Raw genomic sequence first — 22,096 nt, 5'->3', positions numbered from 1 at the left:
CCTTCCTCCCTTCCTTCATCCCTCCCTTCCTTCCTCCCCCTTCCCTTTCTTCCTTCCTTCCTCCCTCCTTTTCTCCCTCCCTCTCCTGATTATTTTCTCTTCTTTTCTTTTCTCTTTGTACTGATCCTGGAGCTTGAACCCTGAGCATTTTTTTTTTTTTTTTGCTCAAGATTAGCGCTCTACCACTTGATCCCCACATCCACCCTTTTGGTGGTTAATTGGAGATCTCAAAGACTTTCCTGCCCAAGCAGGCTCCAAACCTCTATTCTCAGATCTTAGCCTCCTGAGTAGCTAGGATTATAGGCATGAGCCTATAATACTTAGCACGTGGCTAAGCATTCCCTTTTTAACCTGTAGTTTATGTGAGCTCCACGTGGAACTTGACAAAGATGACCATACTCTGAAACAGTTTTTTTTTTCCTTGATTTCATAACATCACACACGTGGGCTTTCTTCTGCCCTCTTTGGTCTATTTGTCTTCATTTCTGGGTCTTCTTTGCTTAATCTTCATGTTGTGAAGAGACTTACTTTCTCTCCACCTCATTGACCTTCAACATTCCAATGGCTTTCAACACTGACCATCGAAACAGCTTCCAATTTGTGTTCAGCCCAGACCTCTCTTCTAAGATTGACACCACTGATCCAGTTGCTGTCCTAACCTCCCCTTTGATGTTTCACAAATCCTCATCCTTCCCCTCAACCTTTTATTCTTCCAGTATTTTACATCTCAGTAAATAACACCATCAAACCATGCAATTATTTTAAGCCAGAAACTGAGAGATCCTACTCAACACTTTCCAGATCTCCAATATATATGCTTCTGTCCCTTTGCAAAATGTACTGTGAGCTTCACTAGCTTACCCCAAATCCTTGTCATCTTTTACTACAATGTTCCCTGAATGACCTTCCTGTCCATGCTAATGGATCCAGACAACAGACATCAAGTCTACGTTTTAGCAAGGATTTATTTTAGTATAAGAGGATCATGTAGAAAGAAATGGGGAAAAAAGAGACATTTCCTGTTCCTCACATAGGAAATGGGAGTTAAAGGCTCAAAATGATAGCTCCTGTCTGTAGCCTTTATACTTTCTGAGCTGGAAGAATAGACATGATCATGTCATTTAGCAAATCCTAATCCTTAGGCAATGGTCTGGGTGTGTAAGATGGATAAGACCTATAGCAAACACGAGTAACATTTGCACTTTTTTTGCCAGGTATAGCTTCACTCTTTGATTTTTATTCCTTTATGGAGCCTCGTAGCTTTCTTTTCTTATTTTTTAAAAACCATAAAAAAGGCAGAGAATTATCCCTTTATCCCTATTTTGTAATTTAACTCCAAAAAGGAATTAGTGGAAGGGAGCTAACTGCTTTATTCAGTTCATTTTTAGTTCGAATTTCTAAGTCTAGGGCTTCTAATATGCATAAAAATTAACATAATTTCCTTGACTCTATATCTATATATGTTGCTTAATTCTCCATCCCTTCAAAACAATTTTGCTCTCTTTTAATCTTAAAAAGGGTTACAGAATGTTGAAAATCTGTCTTCAAAACCTGTTTCCCAGCTGAAAGTAGGTGCTGACCCTAACCTAAAGCAACAAGTTGCTTGCCTATCTGATCTTAAAAATAAATTTGACTGTGTTTCATCCCTGTATAAGTCTCTCAGTACCTTCCCTTTGCATTTGAGATCAAGGTCAAAGATCTCAGCTAGACCTACATGGCTCTCCATGACCTCATCCTTTCTTGTCTTCCTAGATCCTCTCAGCACTGCCTACTCTAGTCACTCTAGTCACAGTCATCTTCCTTCTCTTGAGTCTATGGATTGCCTACCTGAATTCTTCCCTATCTGGAATCCTTACTCTTGATAGTCCCTTATGCCTGGAACACTCTTTCCTACTTTTTCATAGGCCAGTCCTATCACAACTTGCCCAACAAGGCCACCTCCAATCCCAATCTTAATTAGGATCCCATCAGACTCTTTCCTAGTGTAATCTCCCTTTTTGATAGAAATCATTAGAGTTTGTTGCCTGGATAGCTAGCTGTTTCCACCAGGAAGCAAGCTCTGTGTGATAAAGACTTTGTCTTCTCCACTCACTCTGAGTCTAAGACAGTGCCTGGTATGCCCTCAGCACTTTACAAAAATTAATTCTGTGAATGAATGAGCAGCATCAGATTTTGCAGAAAGAGATGGTCAGATGGGCCCAACTGGACCCAACAAATAAATGTTGAAGTTAAGATGACAAATTTGCACTGGTTGTTTCAGAAAATTGATGACTGTGGAGTTGTGAGACGCTAACTGCTCAGAAAGGGGGTAGTGAGGTTAAAAGGAATAGTCTGGTTTTTTTTCAAAACAGGATCTGAGTATGCTTACCATGCTGGTCACAAACTCCTGGACTCAAATGATTTTCCTATGTCAGCCTCTGAGTAGCTAGGACTAGAGGTATAGATCAGTGCACCCCGGCTAAAGGAAGTTTTCCTATTCAAACTATCTGGAAGTGACATAATTGATGTAAATGTGTCCTGTGTCATGAGTTTCCTTCTTTGCCCATATCCTGAAGGAACTGAGCCAGGATATTCAGTGTGTGTCAAGCACCTTCTAAGGATCAAGCCCTATTAGAGTGAGTCATCTGTGACAAGGTAACTGGTTCCTTACTAGCTCAACCCACTTGTAAACTCGAGCCTCACTGTGGGCAGGGTGGAAAGACATTTTCTTTTTTAAAGGACAACATATTCTGGTAAAATGCTAACATGACCTTTGAAAACTGCTTGCCTCAATACTCAATGGTTAATTCCTCTGGGAACTAAGAATTTCTCTATCGGTCTTATTTACAGAATTATAAGGACATGACAAAAGTTGATTTCCTTAATGAATCTTAGCCATCTTAATCCAGAAGACCTTTGTTCCTGCCTTTGGAATCACCATCTATTAGCATATACTTAAAAAATCACCTCTGGATGTGTAAGCTTAGACAAATTATCTCATTTTTTCTGAGCTTCAGTTTCTTCATCAATCAAACAAATGAGGGGACTGGTTTGGACTTTTGATTGCAATCAAAGGTATACCCATGGTCAGACTTCTCGGGGGACTCTCTTAATTTAGTCTTTATGGGTGCCATCTAAGCTTATGAATTTTAAGAGGACTGTATGGACAGTATTGACATATACTGTATGGACAGTATTGACATATACTGTTGGTTACTTCTCTAGATTCTCTTTAATTTCTATTATTTTATATTAATATTTCCAGTATAAAACCTTGTGTAATAAGAAGCGTGAAATTTTCTCTCACAAAACTTTGGTATTGTGATTGCATTTAAACTGAGACTTTTCAAAAGAAATTTTAGATTAATAATTTATTTGTGAAAAATCCAAGTACTAATGCTGTTATTAATCTATGTGGCTCTAACACCTACTCATTATTTAGGTGAAACTAAGTGCTCAGCTGAGGAAAAGTGTTACCGCATATACTGAGCTGCCTTTCTTAGGACACGTACTATTTACGTGCATTCATCAGTACAGTGTAGGTGTCTTCGCACAAAACCACCTTATTCCATTACCAAATCTTGAGACCTGAGATCTAGAGAAAGACTCTTATATCAGCCATGAGAATGAAGAACTGAAACATACCATGGAATTGAGAACAGAAATTACAGTCAGGGCTAAAAAGCAGAACATGGCTATAGGGGAATCACCTTGTAACACAACCCAAAGGGCAAGTAAGAAAGAGCTGAGAAAAGTGTGGAGTAGGCTCAGAACACTGATGAATCTCTGCTTTCACTCTGTGCAGACAGGCAAGAGCATTGTCTCAGTTATCTAGGGATAAACTAACAACTGTACCCATCACAAGGAATATATATTGAACCCATGCCCCTCACCTCTGGGCAAAGGTGAGCCAAGAGCACAACCCTACAGCCATTAAATATTTATATTTTGTCCAAACTCAAGCCTCAAGTAAGAATTGAGCTGATATAGAAAATAAATATCATTGTTTTTCTTGCAAATCTCTACTAGAAATGTTATTAATCATTTCCTTTATTATTATTACAGATGGTTTTCTAATGGAAGGCATTTTACCTCCACTCTATGGCTTAAATGGAGATCTTTGGAATGTCCAACTTCTTTCCTGTTGACAGTACTTCTCTAAGTATAGACCCCCCCTCTCCTCCCTACGTTAAAGTGGGAAAACTCATTCATTCACTCCTTTTTTTCATTTGTTATACAAACAGTATGTGTCAAAGACTATCTTAGGCAACAGAAACATAGCAAGGGGCAGACATGTTCCTTTTCTCCTGAACACTGCATTCCGAGACAGGTGCTAGTGGCTCACATTTGTCATTCTAGCTATTTATTTGGGAGGCTGAATTTGGAAGAATGGCAGTTCGAAGGCAACCCAGGCAGAAAAGGTCATGAGATCCCTTCTCAACCCATAACTGGGTACAGTGGAGCATGCCTGTTATCCCAAGTTACATGGAAGCTGAAATTGGGAGGATCATGGTTCTAGGCCAGCACAAGCAGAAAAGTTCACAAGACTCCATTTCCTCAGAGGGAAGTCTATGATCACAGAAGGAAACTGGATGTGGTGGTATGTACTTGTGATCTTAGCAATTACAGAAAGCTTAACGTAGGTGGATTACAGTCCAGGTCCATACAATGGGAAGTAAGATCCCATCCTGAACATAAACAGTGAAATATAGGGCTAATGGCATGGCTCCACTTTATGAAAAGAAAAGATTACATTCTGAAAGTAAGAGATGAACTGTAAACAAATAAAGGTATGATGTGTAAAGTGACAACAAGTGCTCTGAAGACAAGTATAGTCAGGTAATGGAATGAAGAGCCAGGTGTTAGAGGCAGGTGCATTTTAGAGTAGGTGATCATGGAAGGCTCTGTGTTGATTTCTGTGCAGAGATCCCTGTGGACTTATAAAAAGTGTTTTATACTCAATGTAAGGCTAAATCAAATGACTTCTAAAAGGTAAGCAAACGCCATCCAGGTTACACTATTCACATGCAGAAGAGATGCTGACTCAGAAACTGGGAGCAGTAGAAATGAGTTTTCATTGAAAACAATGGTTCTGTAAATATATATCAAGTTATTCAACGAAAGAATAAGCCGTGACAATATCTAAATACCAAAGCTGTTTCCAAAACAGTTGGCCCTCTATATCTGAAGGTTCCTCATTAGAAGGTCCCACAAACCATGGCTTAAATATATTCAGAAAAATCTACATCTGTACTGTATATGTACATAGTGTTTTCTTTATCATTATTCCCTAAACAAAACAGTATAACAGCTATTTTAATATCATTTACATAGTATTGGGTATTATATGTCATCTAGAGATGTCCTAGGACTAGGCACAGGCTATGTACAAATACCATGCCATTTTATGTAATATACTTGAGCATCATGGATCTGTGGTATTGTATTGGAATCAATGCCCTTTGGATACTGAATGACAACTGTAGTGTTTCTTCTTTTGTTCTCTCTAGTTTATTTCTTGGAACATGTTGAGATGAGGTTTGTAAGCTCACAATCCAGTTGTGCTCTAACATTCCATAGAAAAACAGACAACACAGCCTATAGAAGGCCTCCACTCTGGTACAGTGGGAACAGTAAGACTTTAGAACTTGGCAACCTAGCTGAAAATGGAAACAGAGATGGAAAGATTAAATAACTGTGTAAAATCACAAAGCCAGTAAGGCATGAAGTAAGATCTGAAGGGAATTGTGCCAGGGGAGAAAGAAAGCCAGTTTCAAAAGATTTCATATTATCCGATTCAATTATTTAGCATTCTTGAAATAACAAAATCATCCAAATGGAGAATGTTATTCAGGATGCAAGGAGTCGTAGAGACAGGTGACTGATTGTAGCTTCAGAAAGGTGGTGAAATAGGTTGGTGTGTTGATTGTGATTGTGGTTGCACAAATATATTACAATAAAATTGCACAGAACTAAACATACATACACACAATAACACAAATGCATTACAATGGATGAAATCTGGAAACAATCTTTGTAGAGTGAATATCCAATGTCCATTTCCTAGTTTTGACAGTTGCTATGTACAAGACATACAGTATCCTTTGTAAGGCATTACCATGAGGGGACACTAGGTAAAGGGGACATAGCATTTCCCTGTTTTCATTTCTTATCACTCACCTAAGTGTACAATTATTTCAAAATATAAAGCTTAAAAAGCATGACAACAAAAAATTCAGACAGTCAGTGCCCAAATCCTCAGCCTTAACCATGATGGGTAGGGCCTGGGACAATTCTACATTGTTGTAGATATAATAAAAGAATTTTAATTAAATAACCTAATCATTATTTTTCATAGTCTGTGATCATCTGTACCTCTTTAAGGGATGAGGGGAACAACTATCATCAAAATGTGTATTAGAATTATTTATTAAATATTTTATTTTAATCTTTACATCTCAGTTCATTGTAAAATGAGAAAAATCAACTTTGGAAAATAATTTTTATTCCCTCTACCAATCTCAATTAAATACACACTTTTATAGATGGAGAAAAATTTAAAAGCTTAAAAATGATTTTTACTGTGCAGCAGCATAGGCCTGAGCTGCATATAGTCAAGTTAGGTACAGCTCTGCATTCTTGCAAATCCACAGGGAAACAAATTGCCCTTTTGTTCTCCTTTAGTGGTTTTTTTTTAATTTGAAATTTTACATGACAGGTTTAGGAGAATGTTGTATCTTTTTCACATTTGTTTTACTTTTAACAAATATTACAAGTATGGAATCACAGGTTCAGCCCTGTTTGCAGTTACTGCAAGGTCCTGGAGTCTCACAGGCTCTAGGCCAAAGTTGTGTCTTGAGACTAGTGAGTCTATCCATACAATGTCTTATGGCAGCTTTGATTTCCCAGAGATAGGAAGGAAAGATGGCGGGGTGGGGGGTGGGCAGCAAGAGAGAGAGAGAGAGAGAGAGAAAGCACTGTTTCATTAGTACATCACTTTTAAATTTCATTATGTAGAAATGTTAATTAATTAAGCACAGTGCCCATTTCAGAGTGAATGGAAGCAGGGATGGTGGTGCACTCCTATAATCCCAGTACTCAGCTGAGGCAGGAGGATCACCAAGTTCTAGATAACCTATGCTACACCACAAGACTTTGTCTCTCTCAAAACAATTTTTAATTTAAAAAAAGAAGAAATGAATTGTTTTATAGATGAGCACTAGAGGTAATTAGGATTACACCCTTCAAGAGACTCAGCAAATATACACATTTGGTAACACTGAACTTTTTTTTGGTAACAGTACTAGGGCTTGAATTACGAGCTTCACACTCTCACTTGAACCATCCTCAGATCTCAGCCTCCTGAATAACTAGGATTATAGGAATGAGCCACCAGCACTTGGGCTGATAACACTTAATTTTTTTCATAGCACTCATAGAAGTAAGGAGTGCTATGATTTGACTGTCTCCCCAAAGGTTTGTGTGTTCAAGACTTAATAACCAAATACATGTGCCAGCCTGGGCAGACAAATCAGAGAGATTCTTAAATTCACCAGCAAAAAGCTGGAAGTGGAGGTGTGGCTCAAATGGTAGAGAACTAGCCTTAAGAAAAAAAAGCTAAGTGAGAATGCAAGGCTCTGAGTTCAAACCTCATCGTGGTCACACACACACACACACACACACACACACACACACACACACACACATACACACAGAGCTTACAAAGTTGGACTCAAGACTCATGTGCTGAACCATATGAGCAACCATGGCCTTGGAAGGCTCCTGAGCACTCAAGTCTCTAGAGGGCAATATTGGTGAGTAGGGGTTGAGGTGCTGTCCAATACCACAAATCATGGGCACTGGCTGCCACCTTGGGCTAAAGTTGCTTCATTCAAATGTTTAGAAAGTGCAAAAATTCTTTGGAAGAGTAATTGCTGGGCTTGATGAGCTCTCAGCTGTCCCTATGCGCACCAACAATGTGCGAAGGTCCCTTGTCAGCCATTTCTAGAGAAGCTGAAAATGGAAAACCAAAACAGCTGAAGCCGCCTTATTGTGTCTTTTCTTAGGGGCTAGGTGCCAGTGTCTTACACCTGTAATTTTCCTCAGGAGACTGAGATCTGAGGGTTTCGGTTTGAAGTCATCTAGGGTAGGAAAGTCCATGAGACTCTTTATCTCCAATTAACCACCAAAGCTGGAGCTGTGGAGCTATGGCTCAAGTGATGAGTGCTACCTTGAGGAAGGAAGGGACAGTTCCCCAGGGCCTAAGTTTGAGCCTCATGACTGGCATGAGAAAGTCTATCTACTATCTACTATCTATCTATAGCTATATCTATAGAAATAGATACACAAATTATATACTTACATCTACCTACCTATAGATAGAAATAAATATATAATTTGTAAATGTAGTTATAGTATACAATTATATTTATAATATATAGATATTATAAATTATATATATAAAAGAGCTGGGGATATGGCTCAGTGGTAGAGCGTTTGTCTAATTAGCATGCTTAAGGACCCATGTTCAATCCCAGTGTATATCCCAAATAAACTAGGAGGCCCTGAACCCAGTATTGCCAATATAGTAGTGTTCAGGAAAGCACAGGAATTCTGGGGAAAACTAAAAAAATCAATGTCAAATTACTCTCAGGGTACTTAGAGAGGACAGTTATAGGGGAGATAAAAGGAACAAGAAAAATACTAGAGGTCATCAAGAAAATCTTCTATTTGTTTGTTTATGGAGGCAGGGTCCTGATATGTAGCTCAGGTTGGCCTTGGGTCCACCATCTTCCTGCCTTGGCCATTGAGTGCTTGAGTTACAGGCATGATCTATCATATCTAGCCCTTTTTCCGTCTCTTTAATGGAAAGACCATCAAATCACATGGAATTTTTGAAAGAATCACAGACTAATAGTGTTGTAGGAGAGAGAAAGAGCATACTGGTATCTATTGGAGCCTGAAAGGGCAGGCTGGAATTTTTTATTTAAAACTAGAATGCTTGCCATGAAAAAAATCTCTTAAGAATGCTAGATATAGTAGTATAGGTTAGTAAAAATGTGTCAGTCAGTTTGGAAGGAAGATATTCCACACAACCATTATTCATTCTAGCATTGAAGTGCAATGTTTATTAATAAGGGTGTATTTGTGGTCCTGTGACTGATGAGACCTTAGTTCATGTGGATACAGAAACTGGAAAGAAATGTAGGGAGGTTTTATGTGGAGGAGAGGAGGGAGGATATGTAGCAAAGATCCTCAAATGGAAGAGTATCAATTCACACAGAGCTCAGCCCTCTACCTCAGAAGCTGTTACCTCTTCTCACAACACGAACTTGTTTTGAGTCAGGATCTTGCTGGGTCGCTCAGGCTAACCTAGAATTCACTATATAGCCCAGGTGGCTTCGAATTTGAGATCATCTTGCTTCAGTCTCCTTAGAGCTAGCTGGTTATAAGGCATTGGGTCACACTCAGCCACGGCATGAATGTGCCTAAGGTTACCTTTGGCTATTTACCTAGGGTAATTTACCTAGTAAATTGATCAGGCCTAACCTAGACTTGGTGAGCTAATTTTTTTTTAAATAACACCAATGGAAAACTACCAAGGAACAATCTGCTCATTTTGTGCCTTATTTTCTGGAAGGGTTCCATCGATGCCATCCTTTAAAAGGAAAATCAATCAACTCACAAAGTCAGTACACAGAGTACTGAATTTTGAAGATAATATGCTATATTTCTTCCCATTCACTTAGTTGTTGTAGGCTTTGTTCATACGATGATCAAAAAAAAAATCTGTGAAGGTGTTGGTGAGAAAGGTATATGGACTACTTATAGCCCAGGTCCTAGGTCAGAAGCATGCCTGATGGTTCACACCTGTAATCCCAGCATTTAGGAGACTGAGGCAAGAGGATTCAGAGTCTGAGGCCTGGCTGGGCTACACCTTAGACCCCCTGTTAAAAACACACACACACACACAATAGTGGTAGTCAGAGCAACTGAAATAGGCTAAGTCTGGAGGAGTATAGTACAAATAGATGTAAGAGAGCATAGTAAGTCTGTAAAAATCATATTAACTGAAGTAAGCCAGATCCAAAGAAACATGGTTTCCCTCATTTATAATAATTAGTATATGTCAAGTATAATCCTAGCAGTTTAGCAGAATAGCTCAATAGCTATGTACATATGACCATATAAGATGATGCTAAGTGTAATGAACTTCAAGACATGGAAACAAGAAGTTTTCATTTGTTGTTGGTTTTTTTTAATGTACTATGTAATTTCTTTTTTCTTTTGTGTTTTTTTTCTTTTTCCTATGGCTTATCCCCTATTGTTACCGTACTTGATTTTGGTACCCTGGGTATTGTATATACATTTATCTGAATTAAAGAAGGGAAAGGGGAACAACAAAATGGTGAAACAAAGGACAAAGGGTGAACTCATGCAACAGTGATACACATAAGACAATATGTTGGAAATGAACTGTACAACTTGGGGGGTAGAGGGAGGGAAAGTGGGAGAAAAATGAGGGAGAGGGTAACAAGTTCAACAAGAAATGTACTCACTATCTTATGTATGTAACTAACCCCTCTGTACATCATCTTGACAATAATGTTTTTAAAAAATAAATAAAAATAAAGAGCTATGGGGGTTAGCATAAGAGCTTTGCTTTGACTCTGAGATGGAATCTACTGCAGGAGAGATGTGGAGTGTCTTATGTTTTAAATGGATCATATGGCTACTAGGTTAACAACAACTGATAAAGGTAAAATTTTATGAGACATATAGAGCAAAAACTACTGACACTATATCTACATGAACATCTAAACCAAGTTTATACACTTGCCAGATATGAACACTCACCAAGGTATGAATGGGAAAAGTCAGGGTTTAAGTGCTAGAAAGTTAGAGAGGTTCCTGGTGATTATGTTCATTGAAGACTGAAGGCCTACATTGTGGATATGTTTGAACTTCATGGATTAAAACAACTCACTGTAATCACTGGACAGGAAGGAGGCTTCAGTTAGGGCAAGAAGGAGCTGACCCAAGAGCAACTCCAAATTTGCAGATCTTTATATGCTTCAGATGGTTAGAACCAGGTGTGCTCTGCTGTAACATTCCACACTGATGTCAAGTAGACCAGGGCTGTGAGTGGAAAGTTTCCCTTTTACAGGTGGAAATGGAATCCTTTTAGGAACTCTGGCAGAGATCCAGGAGGCAGATGACAGGGCTCATAGTAGAGTGCAGCAGAGGAGGTGGTGATAAGAATTAAGTCCTCATAGATGAGTAGACAACCTGGGGGTGAGTAGAAAATGACATCTAAGTTTGGGCCTCACTAGTTAGATGGCTTGGGTTGCCCGGGAGATAAGAAAGGCTGTGGATAAGGTAGGTTTGAGAGAAAAATTATGAGTTCAGTTGAGTTTAAGATGTCTATTAGAAACAATTACATAAAGGAGATAGATAGTGTTCCATGTTAGGAGCTGGCATGCATTACCCTGGGCAACTAGTGAGACCCAGAGATCTAGAAACCTCAACACACTTTGTGTTTTTGTCTTTCCTGATCCCAGATTTTAATTCACACACACACACACACACACACACACACACACACACACACACACACAGACTAGCCTTCTAAGCCTCTTCAAATATTTTGTATAATGATGTGGGGTATCGATTGATTTTTAAAGTCTCACTGTGCTTTGCAAAGTAGGTACTAAAAGATCATTACTATTGACAATCTCTTATGAGCAAGATACCATCTATATGCTTTTCATATGTATCTCTTTTCCTGATTTTGTTTTCAGTACTGGGGTGTGATATCAGAGCCTGTGCTTGCTAGGTGGGAACTCTGCCACCTGAGTTACTCTGCCAGCTGATATTTTTAAAATTCTATTAATGTGTTAACTGCACAAATTGATAGGACTTACTATGACATTTTCTTATGTGCTATAGTGTGTATTGGTCCCATCTACTCTTCTGTTCTTACTCCACCTTTCTGCTCTCCTCCTCTCACTTCTTTCCTGTTTCTTAATAATCTCTTTCACAAACATATCTTGTTTAATGTTTACAAATGTATTAGACAGTTCTAACACCCACTTGCAGATAAAGAAATGGAGGCCAGAAAAGTCAACACTTTCTCCAGCATCATAAGGCTAAACAGGCAGGCTAAGATTTAAGCTGAAATGTATCTGAGTGCCTTATAACTGCCTCCAGTGATAATTTACTAATCTGGGAATCAAGTGTATGCAAAATGAAAAGCCTCAGAAGCTGGTAGTGGTCAGCATAGTACATCAGTCTTCAATCTTGAACATGTATCAAAATCACCCAGGTTAGTTAACACATGGATCACCAAACCTTAACCTTTATGTTTTTAACTCCACAAGTATGGGATATAGTCTGTAATTTGCATTTTTTAGCAAGTCCCCATGTGCGTCAAGGAATAACACTGTAAAACCACTAATTTAGCTGTTTTCCCCTGATTTTATCAGCATTTATCTGATAAATGCCCCGGTCTTCCTAAAGCCCAAAATGGGAGAAGGAATGTTCACAACTCAGAGTGATGCTTGGTTGATAGTTCCTATAGGTTTAACTCATAGCTCTTTCATCTGCATGGAATTTGAGTGTTGGGGGAAAGTGAATGATGGGTGCTAGTGGCTAAATTTGAGGAGCTCTCCAACACATAGATTACCAAGGTTTCTAGCAAGACATTTACCTTCATTATTGTATTACATCATCCTTTCCTGGAAAAACATCATCATTCCTCCTCCCAATGTCCAAAAGGCAAAGGGGAGGATTCAGGTACAGCATGTCCTAAAAGTCTACTCAGGTATTAGAAAGGCCCCATGTAAGCTAAGAGAACACACACACACACACACACACACACACACACACACACACACACACAAAAACTAGGTGCAGAGTTTAGAAGAAAATTATGCAAGAGAGGGGCTCTGCTGTTTAAGCCTCATTAGCTTCATGGGAAATTGACCTCCGATCAAACATGTCTGTATATGTCTAACCTCACGGCAAGTTACTTCACAAGGGGCTCTTCACTCTCATTCTATAAGGGTATGTGGTTGTTTGCTGCTGCATAAGAGAACCTGAGCAATTCATGGTTGGAAAGCCTTGTTTGCTTTGATCCTGGAATTGGGGAAAAGGCAGTATTGCCAGGCACACTGGGAGGCTAAGCTTTGACCCAGCCTGGGCACTCATTTACATATCCTCGGGCTTGATTTCTTATGCTGGTTAAGTCTTCCAGAAATCTCTTGCCTTAGGCACATACCAAATACCTAATTTAGATATAATTATTCCTATCAGATTACATCAAGAACAAAATATAGTATGTATAAATCCAAAAGTTTGGGCTCCAGCACTGGACAAAAAATTAATTGCTCAGGTTTGACACTAATAGAAAAACAAAATTGATTTTAAAAATTAGGGGGAGGTTACTTTCAAAATATACCATTTATAAATTTAAATGCTTGCTTGACAAATATGACTATTACAGATGATGACACTGAGTTCCTTTGGTAAATCTTTATTAAATCTATTTTCCTACCTATTTTATTATTAGACATATTATGGGCAAATTTGGCTTAAAAATACATTGACTCAGTCAACAAATAGCTGGGCAAAGTCAATGGTCTAGATAGGAGTTAGGTAAGTTACTAAAGCAAGTAAACAGTGATTCCCCCTACCCGCCCCACCCCGCACTCCTGCCAATTAAGTATTAAGAATCTCAACCAGAGATGAAAAGGGCATCTAAGAGGCAGTAAGTGGGTCATGTGCCAGTTGTGGTGGCTCATGCCTGTAATCCCAGCTAGCTAGCTAGGAGGCAGAGGAGGAATGTGGTTCAAGGCCAGCCTGGAATCAAAAACAAGTCCCATGTGTTGGCCTGTTTCTTTAACTCTGGCTAGGTGGAAGGTCAGGTGGAGTAGGTCAGAGGATCACAGTGGAGGCCAACTGGGCAAACGGGGAGAATAAGCGAAAAATAACTTTAAAAAAAAGGGTTGGAATCGTGATTCAAGTGCCATAACACTGCTATGTGGTGTCACAGCAGTGTAAAATACCGAGCTCAACCCCTCAGTTCCAAACACACACCAGAAGCATGAGATGGCTTCATGAAGGAGGTTAAGGGAGATCGTTTTGGATGTTTGGGTTTTTGATGAGGCCTGAACATGTTTTCTAGTTTCTCTCCGGGAATTCCGTACACAGAAGTTAAATGAAGAAGTTTCCTGTGGGTCAAGTGGGAATAAATCAGGAGTACGAGGGTGCAAAGGTAAAGAGAGCGAGCACGATCCTCGAGGAAGCACCACCGGGAACTGAATCAGACTCGGGGTATTCTCGACATCGAAGGTGCGACCGGAGGAGTCACTGGAATGGACTCTTCGCGCCCGGCCAGCCGTCTGTTGCGCCGCAGACGCCTGGAAGGCTTTTAATATTGCTACACAGAACTCCCGACACTGCGTCCGCGTCCGAGGCGCCGGGGCCCCGCCCCGGCCCCGCCCACACCCCGCGACGGCTGCGCGGCGTGGCCACTCCGTGTCCACGTGACCGCTGTCGCTGCCTCCGCGAAGCATGAGCGGCCATCATTACTCCTGGCGACCAGACCCAGGCCTGCTTCCCTCCTCTTCCCGGGACAGACAGCGGTGACGGGGTGAAGTCGTGCTGCTCCAGCTCAGCCCTGGGTTTCCAAGAGCAAGACAAGGAGCCGGGGGGCCCACCAACTTCCGGAAGGACAGACAGCCGGGCGGACCGCCCAAGTGTCGGCACGGTGGGGGCGGTGCCAGGAGGCGTGCCCCGCCCCTCGCAGGCCAGCGCCCCGGACCCGCGGCACTTGCCCGTTTCCAGTATGGCCGCCCGCCGTGCCTGACCCGCGGCCTCTCAGTCCCGGCTCCTCGTAGGCGATGCGGAGGCCGAGACTGTGACTGACACTCTCGCTCACACGCACGCACGGACCCAGACCCACGCCGGGAGCCTGAGGCTGGGGCCCACAACCGCTCTTTCACCCGGCACCCCAGCCAGATCCCGGACCACGGCTTCAGTGCCGCCGCCGCCGTCTCGCCGAGAAGGGTCGCGCCGGACCTCTAGCGCAGCGGCCCCCGGCTGGCAAGGATGGGGAAGCGGGCCGGAGGAGGAACAGCAGCCGCCGCCGCCGCCGCCTCCACGTCCGCTGGGGCCGGGCTGGAGCCCGCAGCCGGCCGCGGCGGGGGCCCGTGGAGCGCGGCCGCCAGCCTCCTGGGAGCGCTGCACCTGGTGATGACCCTCGTGGTGGCCGCGGCGCGGGCGGAGAAGGAAGGTGGGTGTCCGCCGGCCGGCCTCCCCCAGGCGGCCCGCGGCCGGCTGTCAGGGCGCTCGCGGAGGCCGCGACGGGGCTGCGAGCGGGAGGGAGGCCGCGGCCAGCTGCGGCGCCAAGTCCCTGTCCCGAGCCGGCAACTTGCGGTCGGCCCGTGCCAACTCCGGGGCTCGGTGATTCCTTTGCTCAGGTCGCCCTGCTGTCTCTGCCGTTTCCAAACTTCCCGAGTTTGCCTCAGTTCTTGCCACTTGGCCCGCTATGTAGGGGGGGCTGGCTTTCCTTCTTTTTTTTTTTTTTTTTTTTAAAGCTTGACCGGTGCGAATAGGTAAACACTGCGGACCCACGGGGTGTTTGTTTGTTTGTTTTGTTGTTGTTTCCTTCTTGCTTGAGGTGTTAATTCGGGCGCGCAGAGTGCTCCTCTTACAATGTAGTGGAAACAGCGAGACCGGTGGAAAGGTTGATTCTCAGATGTGTATTTGTTCAAGCATTGCTTGGAGGTCAGTCTTGTTCCTTTAGCTTCCTCTTCGCTGTCGCTTTGCGCTATTGACGGCCGTTTACCTTATTACAAACCCTAAATAACAGTTCCATTTACCTCGCTAGGGAAGCTATTGAAAGCCGGTTTACTCTTCTTATTTAAGCTGCACATGTAATTCGATGCCTTTCTATTTGATGTGTAAGTTTGCAGCCTGCAAACCTTTTTAACCATAATGTACAGTTTTTTAAAAGGCTGGCGCCTAGTTTTTAAAGTGGCCTTACTGTGGCTGTAAAACTGGTACTTCGACAGGGTCAAAAAATATTGTGTAATCTTGAAGATCAAATCTGAGTAATTTTGTCTATACTGTTTCTGAGCCTTGGGGAAAGTGAACAGCCACAAAGCTTTGAAAAATTCAGTAAAAGTGAATACTTTTTTTTTTTTAAGGCCAAACCCAAAAACCACCAAAAAAACTTGTTAGGTTAGCTTCCATTTCACATCAGTATTACCAGACAATTAACTTTTTGCCCTGGGAACTCGGAGTTGCTGTTAAACTTAATGACTAAAGTCACTTTTTATTGTTATGGGAGGCAATGCCAAGTGGAAACCAAATTAGTGTTAGAGTGTAATTGTGGGCTAGTTGATTACTTCTGTTCAGAATGTCCCACTCTTCATTTAACTCTGTAAGTAACCTTAGTGTGGATTAATATATATGGAACAAACATCAGAGAGTTGCCATCTACTGCAAGGTATAATTGACAGAGGCAAGATTATTTCCACCATAAAATATTGCTGCTTTAGGACTAGGCAGGCCTGAGGTTGTGACAGTTCATCTTTGTTTACATATTTAGTGTTCTTTTTTGTGACCATGGTACCCAGCATTTGGGCACGTTGTGGGTGTTAATGGAACCTACTATATGGCTGTATTTAATGAAGATCTTGGGGGTATGGTGTTCTTGGCTTTTGTGTTCCTTTGCTTAGCTTGCATACAGTAGGCCCTTCCTTAACTTTTGCATGAATGACTGTTTTCACACATTATTAGCACAGGGAAATGAAAAAATGACAAATAAAGCATGAAATTTGTATTATCCTATTTATCTTTCAGCAATCATTTTATATGCTAATTTTCTAGATACAGTTAAGTATACCTCTTATTTGAGAACTGTAGCCAAAAATATGTTTGCTGATTTCCCATTTGCATAGTTTACAAATGTTATGCATCTCTCTCATATCTATAGATGCTGGCAAGGGTTAGGCCAACAGAATAGTTGCCAGGATGTTACGTATGAAACATGGTTGAATCAGCCAGTACTCCTGGCTGAATCAGGCATCCTTTGTCACCCATGATGCATCTGTATGAACAATTTTACAGGTTAAGTAGTTACTCAAGATATTGACAGTAATTATATTAATGTAGAATATACTCTGCCTATCACAAACGGATCTAGTCCTAATCAGGTATTTCCTGAAGACACCTCCCCCCCCCCCACACACAAATGGCTTATACTTCAAATCTATTTGAACATCAAGTTCTAGTACAGCTTTTAGTCTTTAATAAGTTGATTGCAGTTGATTTTGTTACATGATTGTGACACTATGACTTTGACACAAACATAACATTTGCCTCAAAAGAGTAGTGTTCTTTTTTTTTTTTTCAGGAAGCTTGGACAGATTTCTGATTATAGCCAAGTAGTTACACTTCTTTCTTTTTTTTTTTTCTTGTTTCAAGTAATAACTATCTTGAACTTTCAATGTTAGAATTTACCTATAGTTTTAATAATGATTCTCTGGGTATTTTGTATGCTTGTATATTTTTTCTTACGTTGCAGCAGAATTTTACTAGAAAATCTTCAAAGCAAAATAAAATTTAAGGCCTCCTAAAGAAAGCTGCAGGCATAGATTATCTAATGCAGTTTTTCATGTTTGAACTAGATGTTCATTTTCTTGAGTCAGAAGCATGAGCCATTTCTTGTCTTCACAACTTTTATGTCTTAACACTCCAATATCTAAACATCCATCTGTGGATGATGTTATCAAGAGAGGAAAAGAAACTAAGACTATTTTGGCTATGTTCACAAGTTTGCAAGGACTTTGAACTAGTTAACCAGATGGAGAAGTCACTATAATTACTACATAACTTAGTTTGTGTTAGTGTCAGGATTTTTCTTGAGGCTATGCTCTAGATAGTGAAATAGTGAAAGTGTGTATATATGCATAATGAAATACATAGTGAAATAGTGGAAGTGTGTATATATATATATATATATGCATGATGAAAATACTGGAGATAGGTATGTATGTATATAGTATACATATAATTCTGAGTAGTCTTTTATGTTACAAATCAGCTTATATGGCCAGCAAATAAGCATTTTGTTTTGTTTTTGCCAGTCCTGGGGTTTGAACTCTGGGCCTGGGCTCTGTCTTTGAGCCTCCCTGTGTTTATAGCTAGCAATTTACCACTTGAGCCACAGTGCCACTTCCATTTTTTTCTGTTTATGTGCTACTGAGGAATCGAACCCAGGGCTCCTTGCATGTGAGGCAAGCACTCTAATCACTAAGCCACATTCCCAGCCCCCAAATAAGCACTTTTTAAACATCTTATACCATGTAATACAGGTTCATCATAAGATGGGTTTTTTGGAAGGTATGGTGACTTTTAACTTAGGGATGAGAAGCTATAATTTATCTGCTAAAGGTAAACTTGGACTATTTTCAGGAATGTGATTTTTTTCCATTCATGACAAATTTAAACCCTAATGCTAAATGTATTATCATTAATTGGCGATTAATGATGGCAAGATAAAGTTTGATAAAGTCCTCCTTAAAACTCACTTTTGCCAATGTGTACTATGTTTCTTGTGTAGATTTTTGTTTTAAGCTGTAATTGTGTTGTAAGTACAGAATAACAGTACATAGTACTCTAAAGCATAAGTACAAAGTGCTTAGGACTAACGGCCAAAGAAAAAAGAAAAGAGTTAAAAAAAAAAAAAACAAACCTACCAGTGATTTGTCTTAGAATAGTAGAATAGAATAGGAGAGATAATTACTTCATGATGTAAAGATATATTGTAATTTTTTTTTGTACTGGTCCTAGTGCTTGAACTCAGGCTCTGAGCACTGTCTCTGAGCTTTTCTACTCTAGGCTAGTGTTCTACCACTTGACACAGTTCCACCTCTGGCTTTTTTTGGCGGGGGGAGAGGGTGATAGTTAATTGGAAATAAAAGTCTCATACACTTTCCCGCACAGACTGGCTTCAAACTGCGATCCTCAGACCTCAGCTTCCTAAGTAGCTAGGCATGAGCCACCAGCACCCAGCTTAAAGTGATTTTCTTAAGAATGAGATGTCTTCACCCTTTTATGATGGACTGCTTTAAATTTAGGGGTCTATAAGTAGAATAGTACTTAATAAGTGCTTCACTAATGTGTCCTCCTCCCCTGCCTGAACTCAGGACCTGAGTGCTGTCCTTGAGCTTTTTTTGCTCAAGGCTAGTGTTCTACCACTTGAGCCACAGCTGTACTTCCAGCCTTTGGGTGGTTAATTGGATATAAGAATCTCATGGACTTTTTGCCCTGGGCTGGGTTTGAACTGCAGTTCTCAGATGTCAGCCTTCTGAGTAACTACAATTACAGTCATGAGTCATTGGTACCCTGCTTTAATGTTTACTTTTGATTTTTGCTTTGTTTTTTGGGAGAGGGTCTTGAAATGTAATTCAAGTTGGCCTGGATCTTCACTGTATAACCCAGGCTAGTCTCTTGACTAATTCTTCCTGCCTCTGCTTCCTGGAGAGCTGGGATTTCAGGCATGTATTATTATACTTGGTTACTAATGAACAACATTCCTTGCTTTCAGTAGGATCTGTTTGATATTGTCACATACATTGGAGTCCTATTGTGGGAAAAAGGATGCCCTTTCTTTCTTATACTAATAACTTTTTTCCTGTTCTGCTTCACACACTGTACCCTGATCGTTACCTACCCCCCAAAAAAAATCAATTTTGGGAATAGATGTAAAATCATCAAATTTGTTATCCTTGAAACTATAATTTGAAAAAATAACCAAGTCTTTTGCTTGATGTTTCAGGCATTCTCTCTGCTTCCATGTGACTTGCATTTTCTGATTGGCTTTGCCAGACCAAAAGGCTTTTTTTGCAATGCCAATTTTCCCCTAGTGTCTGCTGTAAGCAGCATCGGGTTCTGTTGCAGTGCTTTGTGTTTCTTGGGTATGGTTGTGTTGTAGCTGGCTGTGGCTACACTTTGTTTGAACATGTCCAGGGAAGGATAATCTTACATTACTTCCAGTTTCTCCCAGGTTTTATTAATGAAATGATTTTTCTCCTTGCCACATTGGACTCATTTTTTACCCTTATTTGATTAAGTAGCCTTAGGACCTGTGACCCCCTTTCTTTGGTCACCTGTCCCACAGTCTGTCCCTAGCCTGGGGCACTGCAGTAGACTTTCTCTCATCTCCCACTGTCAGTCCCTCTGAATTAGCAGCCACTTACTACTCATTTGTCATTCATTTGGATGCTTAGTTGTATACTGTCTTGTTCAGCTGCTTAAATGATATCACAGGTGTCATTCTTCACCCAGACTGGAATATCTTTAGGACAGAAACATGACTGAGATTTAGAATATTTAAGATAGAAATATGACTTGAGTTTAGAATCAGAGTGGGTAAAAACCTCATCCTAGATGTGTCATTGGAAATCTGCCACCAGAATTTTTTCTCTTACTCATATGTTTCATTTCTTTGTAACTAAAATGGTTTTTATGTACTTATCTAATTCAGACCTTTTGTAAGTTTGGGATTTTAAGATTTTCAGATCCTCAGGAAGCCCTAGGTTATAAAATGGAAGCATACAATAGTTAGCTAAATATTCTTAGTATTGGTAAATATTTACCAGAACTGGTAAATGGTAGGTAGGGCCAGGAGTTTATACCAAGCCACCTGTGACTAGCACCAATGCCAAGTACTCCCGATTGGGTTCTTATGGGTATAGATTTTTATCATTATGTACCAATTGGGAAGGGAATAGACTTGCTAGTTTATGTATAACAAATACTAAGTGAAGCACACATTATTTTGATTTTTTCTTTTAAATGGACATATTCTGTCAGCTTGTTAAGTATTAAAAAGTTCACAGCCTATTCTGAATTAGGATAGTTTTTTAAAATGAATATTTGGTATTAAAAGCTATTGACTTCTGTTTTCGATGATTTTAGGTACCTTGTTACATTGCTTAGTTTAAAATTAAATACTAGTGCTACTACTTCTTAGCTCTAAAATTGTTGTGACAAGTTAATGTGACAAGAAATCTTCTCTGAAATTGGTTTTTTATTAAAAGGAACTGGAGGTAATCCAAGGGCTGGTAGTGGAATTTGCTTCTGATAGTCTTTAAAACTTTACTGAAAAGTACAGGGGCTAAAGAAGTGGTTAATTTCTGGTGTTAGTTTTTTGTTTTATTTTGTTTTGTTTTTGAAAGCATTTGAGAATTAGTCTTTGCTATTTGTAATCTTTATTTTACTATATGTTAAAAGTTAAGGTCTGAAAAATATTTTAAGGTCTAAGAGGATGCTTGACATGGTCTGTCATATATGAAACCTGCCTTATCTACTTATGTTTATTTATTGCATTTTTTAAAATTCTGGAAAACAACTCAAAATTTATTATCTTTTTTTTTTTTTGGTCTGATCCTGGGGCCTGATCTCTGGGCCTGGGCGCTGTCCCTCAGCTCTTCAGCTCAAGGCTAGCGCTCTACCACTTTGAGCCACAGCACCACTTCCAGCTTTTTTCTTTTTGCTTATGTGGTGCTGAGGAATCCAACCCAGGGCCTCATACATGCAAGGCAAGCGTTCTACCACTGAGCCACCATCCCAGCCCCCAAATTTATTATCTTAATCATTCTTAAGTGTATAGTTGAGTGTTCACATTGTTATATAGTAGTTCTCTAGAACTTTTTATTTTATAAAACCTTTATACCCACTAAACCCATTGTTCCCATTTTTCTTTCCTCACGCTACACCCCTGTGACCCTCATAACAGCAATTCTCCTGTTTCTATGAATTTGAGTACAGATGCCTCATATAAGTAAAAGATAGAATATTTGTGTTTTGTTCTTTGTTGTTGTTTTTGAGACAAAGTCTCATTATGTATCCCACTCTTATCATTCTGCCACAGCCTCTCAATTGTTGGGATTACAGGTGTGTATCACCATGTCCCAATAGCATTCTTTTTTGGCCTGTTTTTCTTTTTTTTTTATTGTGAAAATACTGTACAGAGGGGTTACAATTACATGGGCAAGATAATGAGTACATTTCTTATCAAGCATTGTAGCCTCCTCCTTTGTTT

At 40.2% G+C, this 22,096-nt stretch overlaps 1 protein-coding gene across 1 annotated transcript in view; it reads left to right on the top strand.

Annotated features, from left to right (window-relative positions):
• Positions 1–14,839: 14,839 nt before the first annotated feature.
• The window catches only part of Tmem131 (transmembrane protein 131), a 184,041-nt gene continuing 176,784 nt past the window's right edge, over positions 14,840–22,096 (top strand). Inside the window, exon 1 of the mRNA XM_013019812.1 lies at positions 14,840–15,274. Within this exon, the coding sequence (XP_012875266.1) occupies positions 15,091–15,274 (184 nt within the window). The 5' untranslated portion in view covers positions 14,840–15,090. The remainder of the gene's footprint in view (positions 15,275–22,096) is intronic.

Source organism: Dipodomys ordii, unplaced genomic scaffold (genome assembly GCF_000151885.1).
Source record: "Dipodomys ordii isolate 6190 unplaced genomic scaffold, Dord_2.0 Scaffold47, whole genome shotgun sequence".
Lineage (NCBI taxonomy): Eukaryota > Metazoa > Chordata > Mammalia > Rodentia > Heteromyidae > Dipodomys > Dipodomys ordii.
Note: the sequence above shows the minus strand (reverse complement) of the source record. Positions and strands in the feature narration are given on the sequence as shown.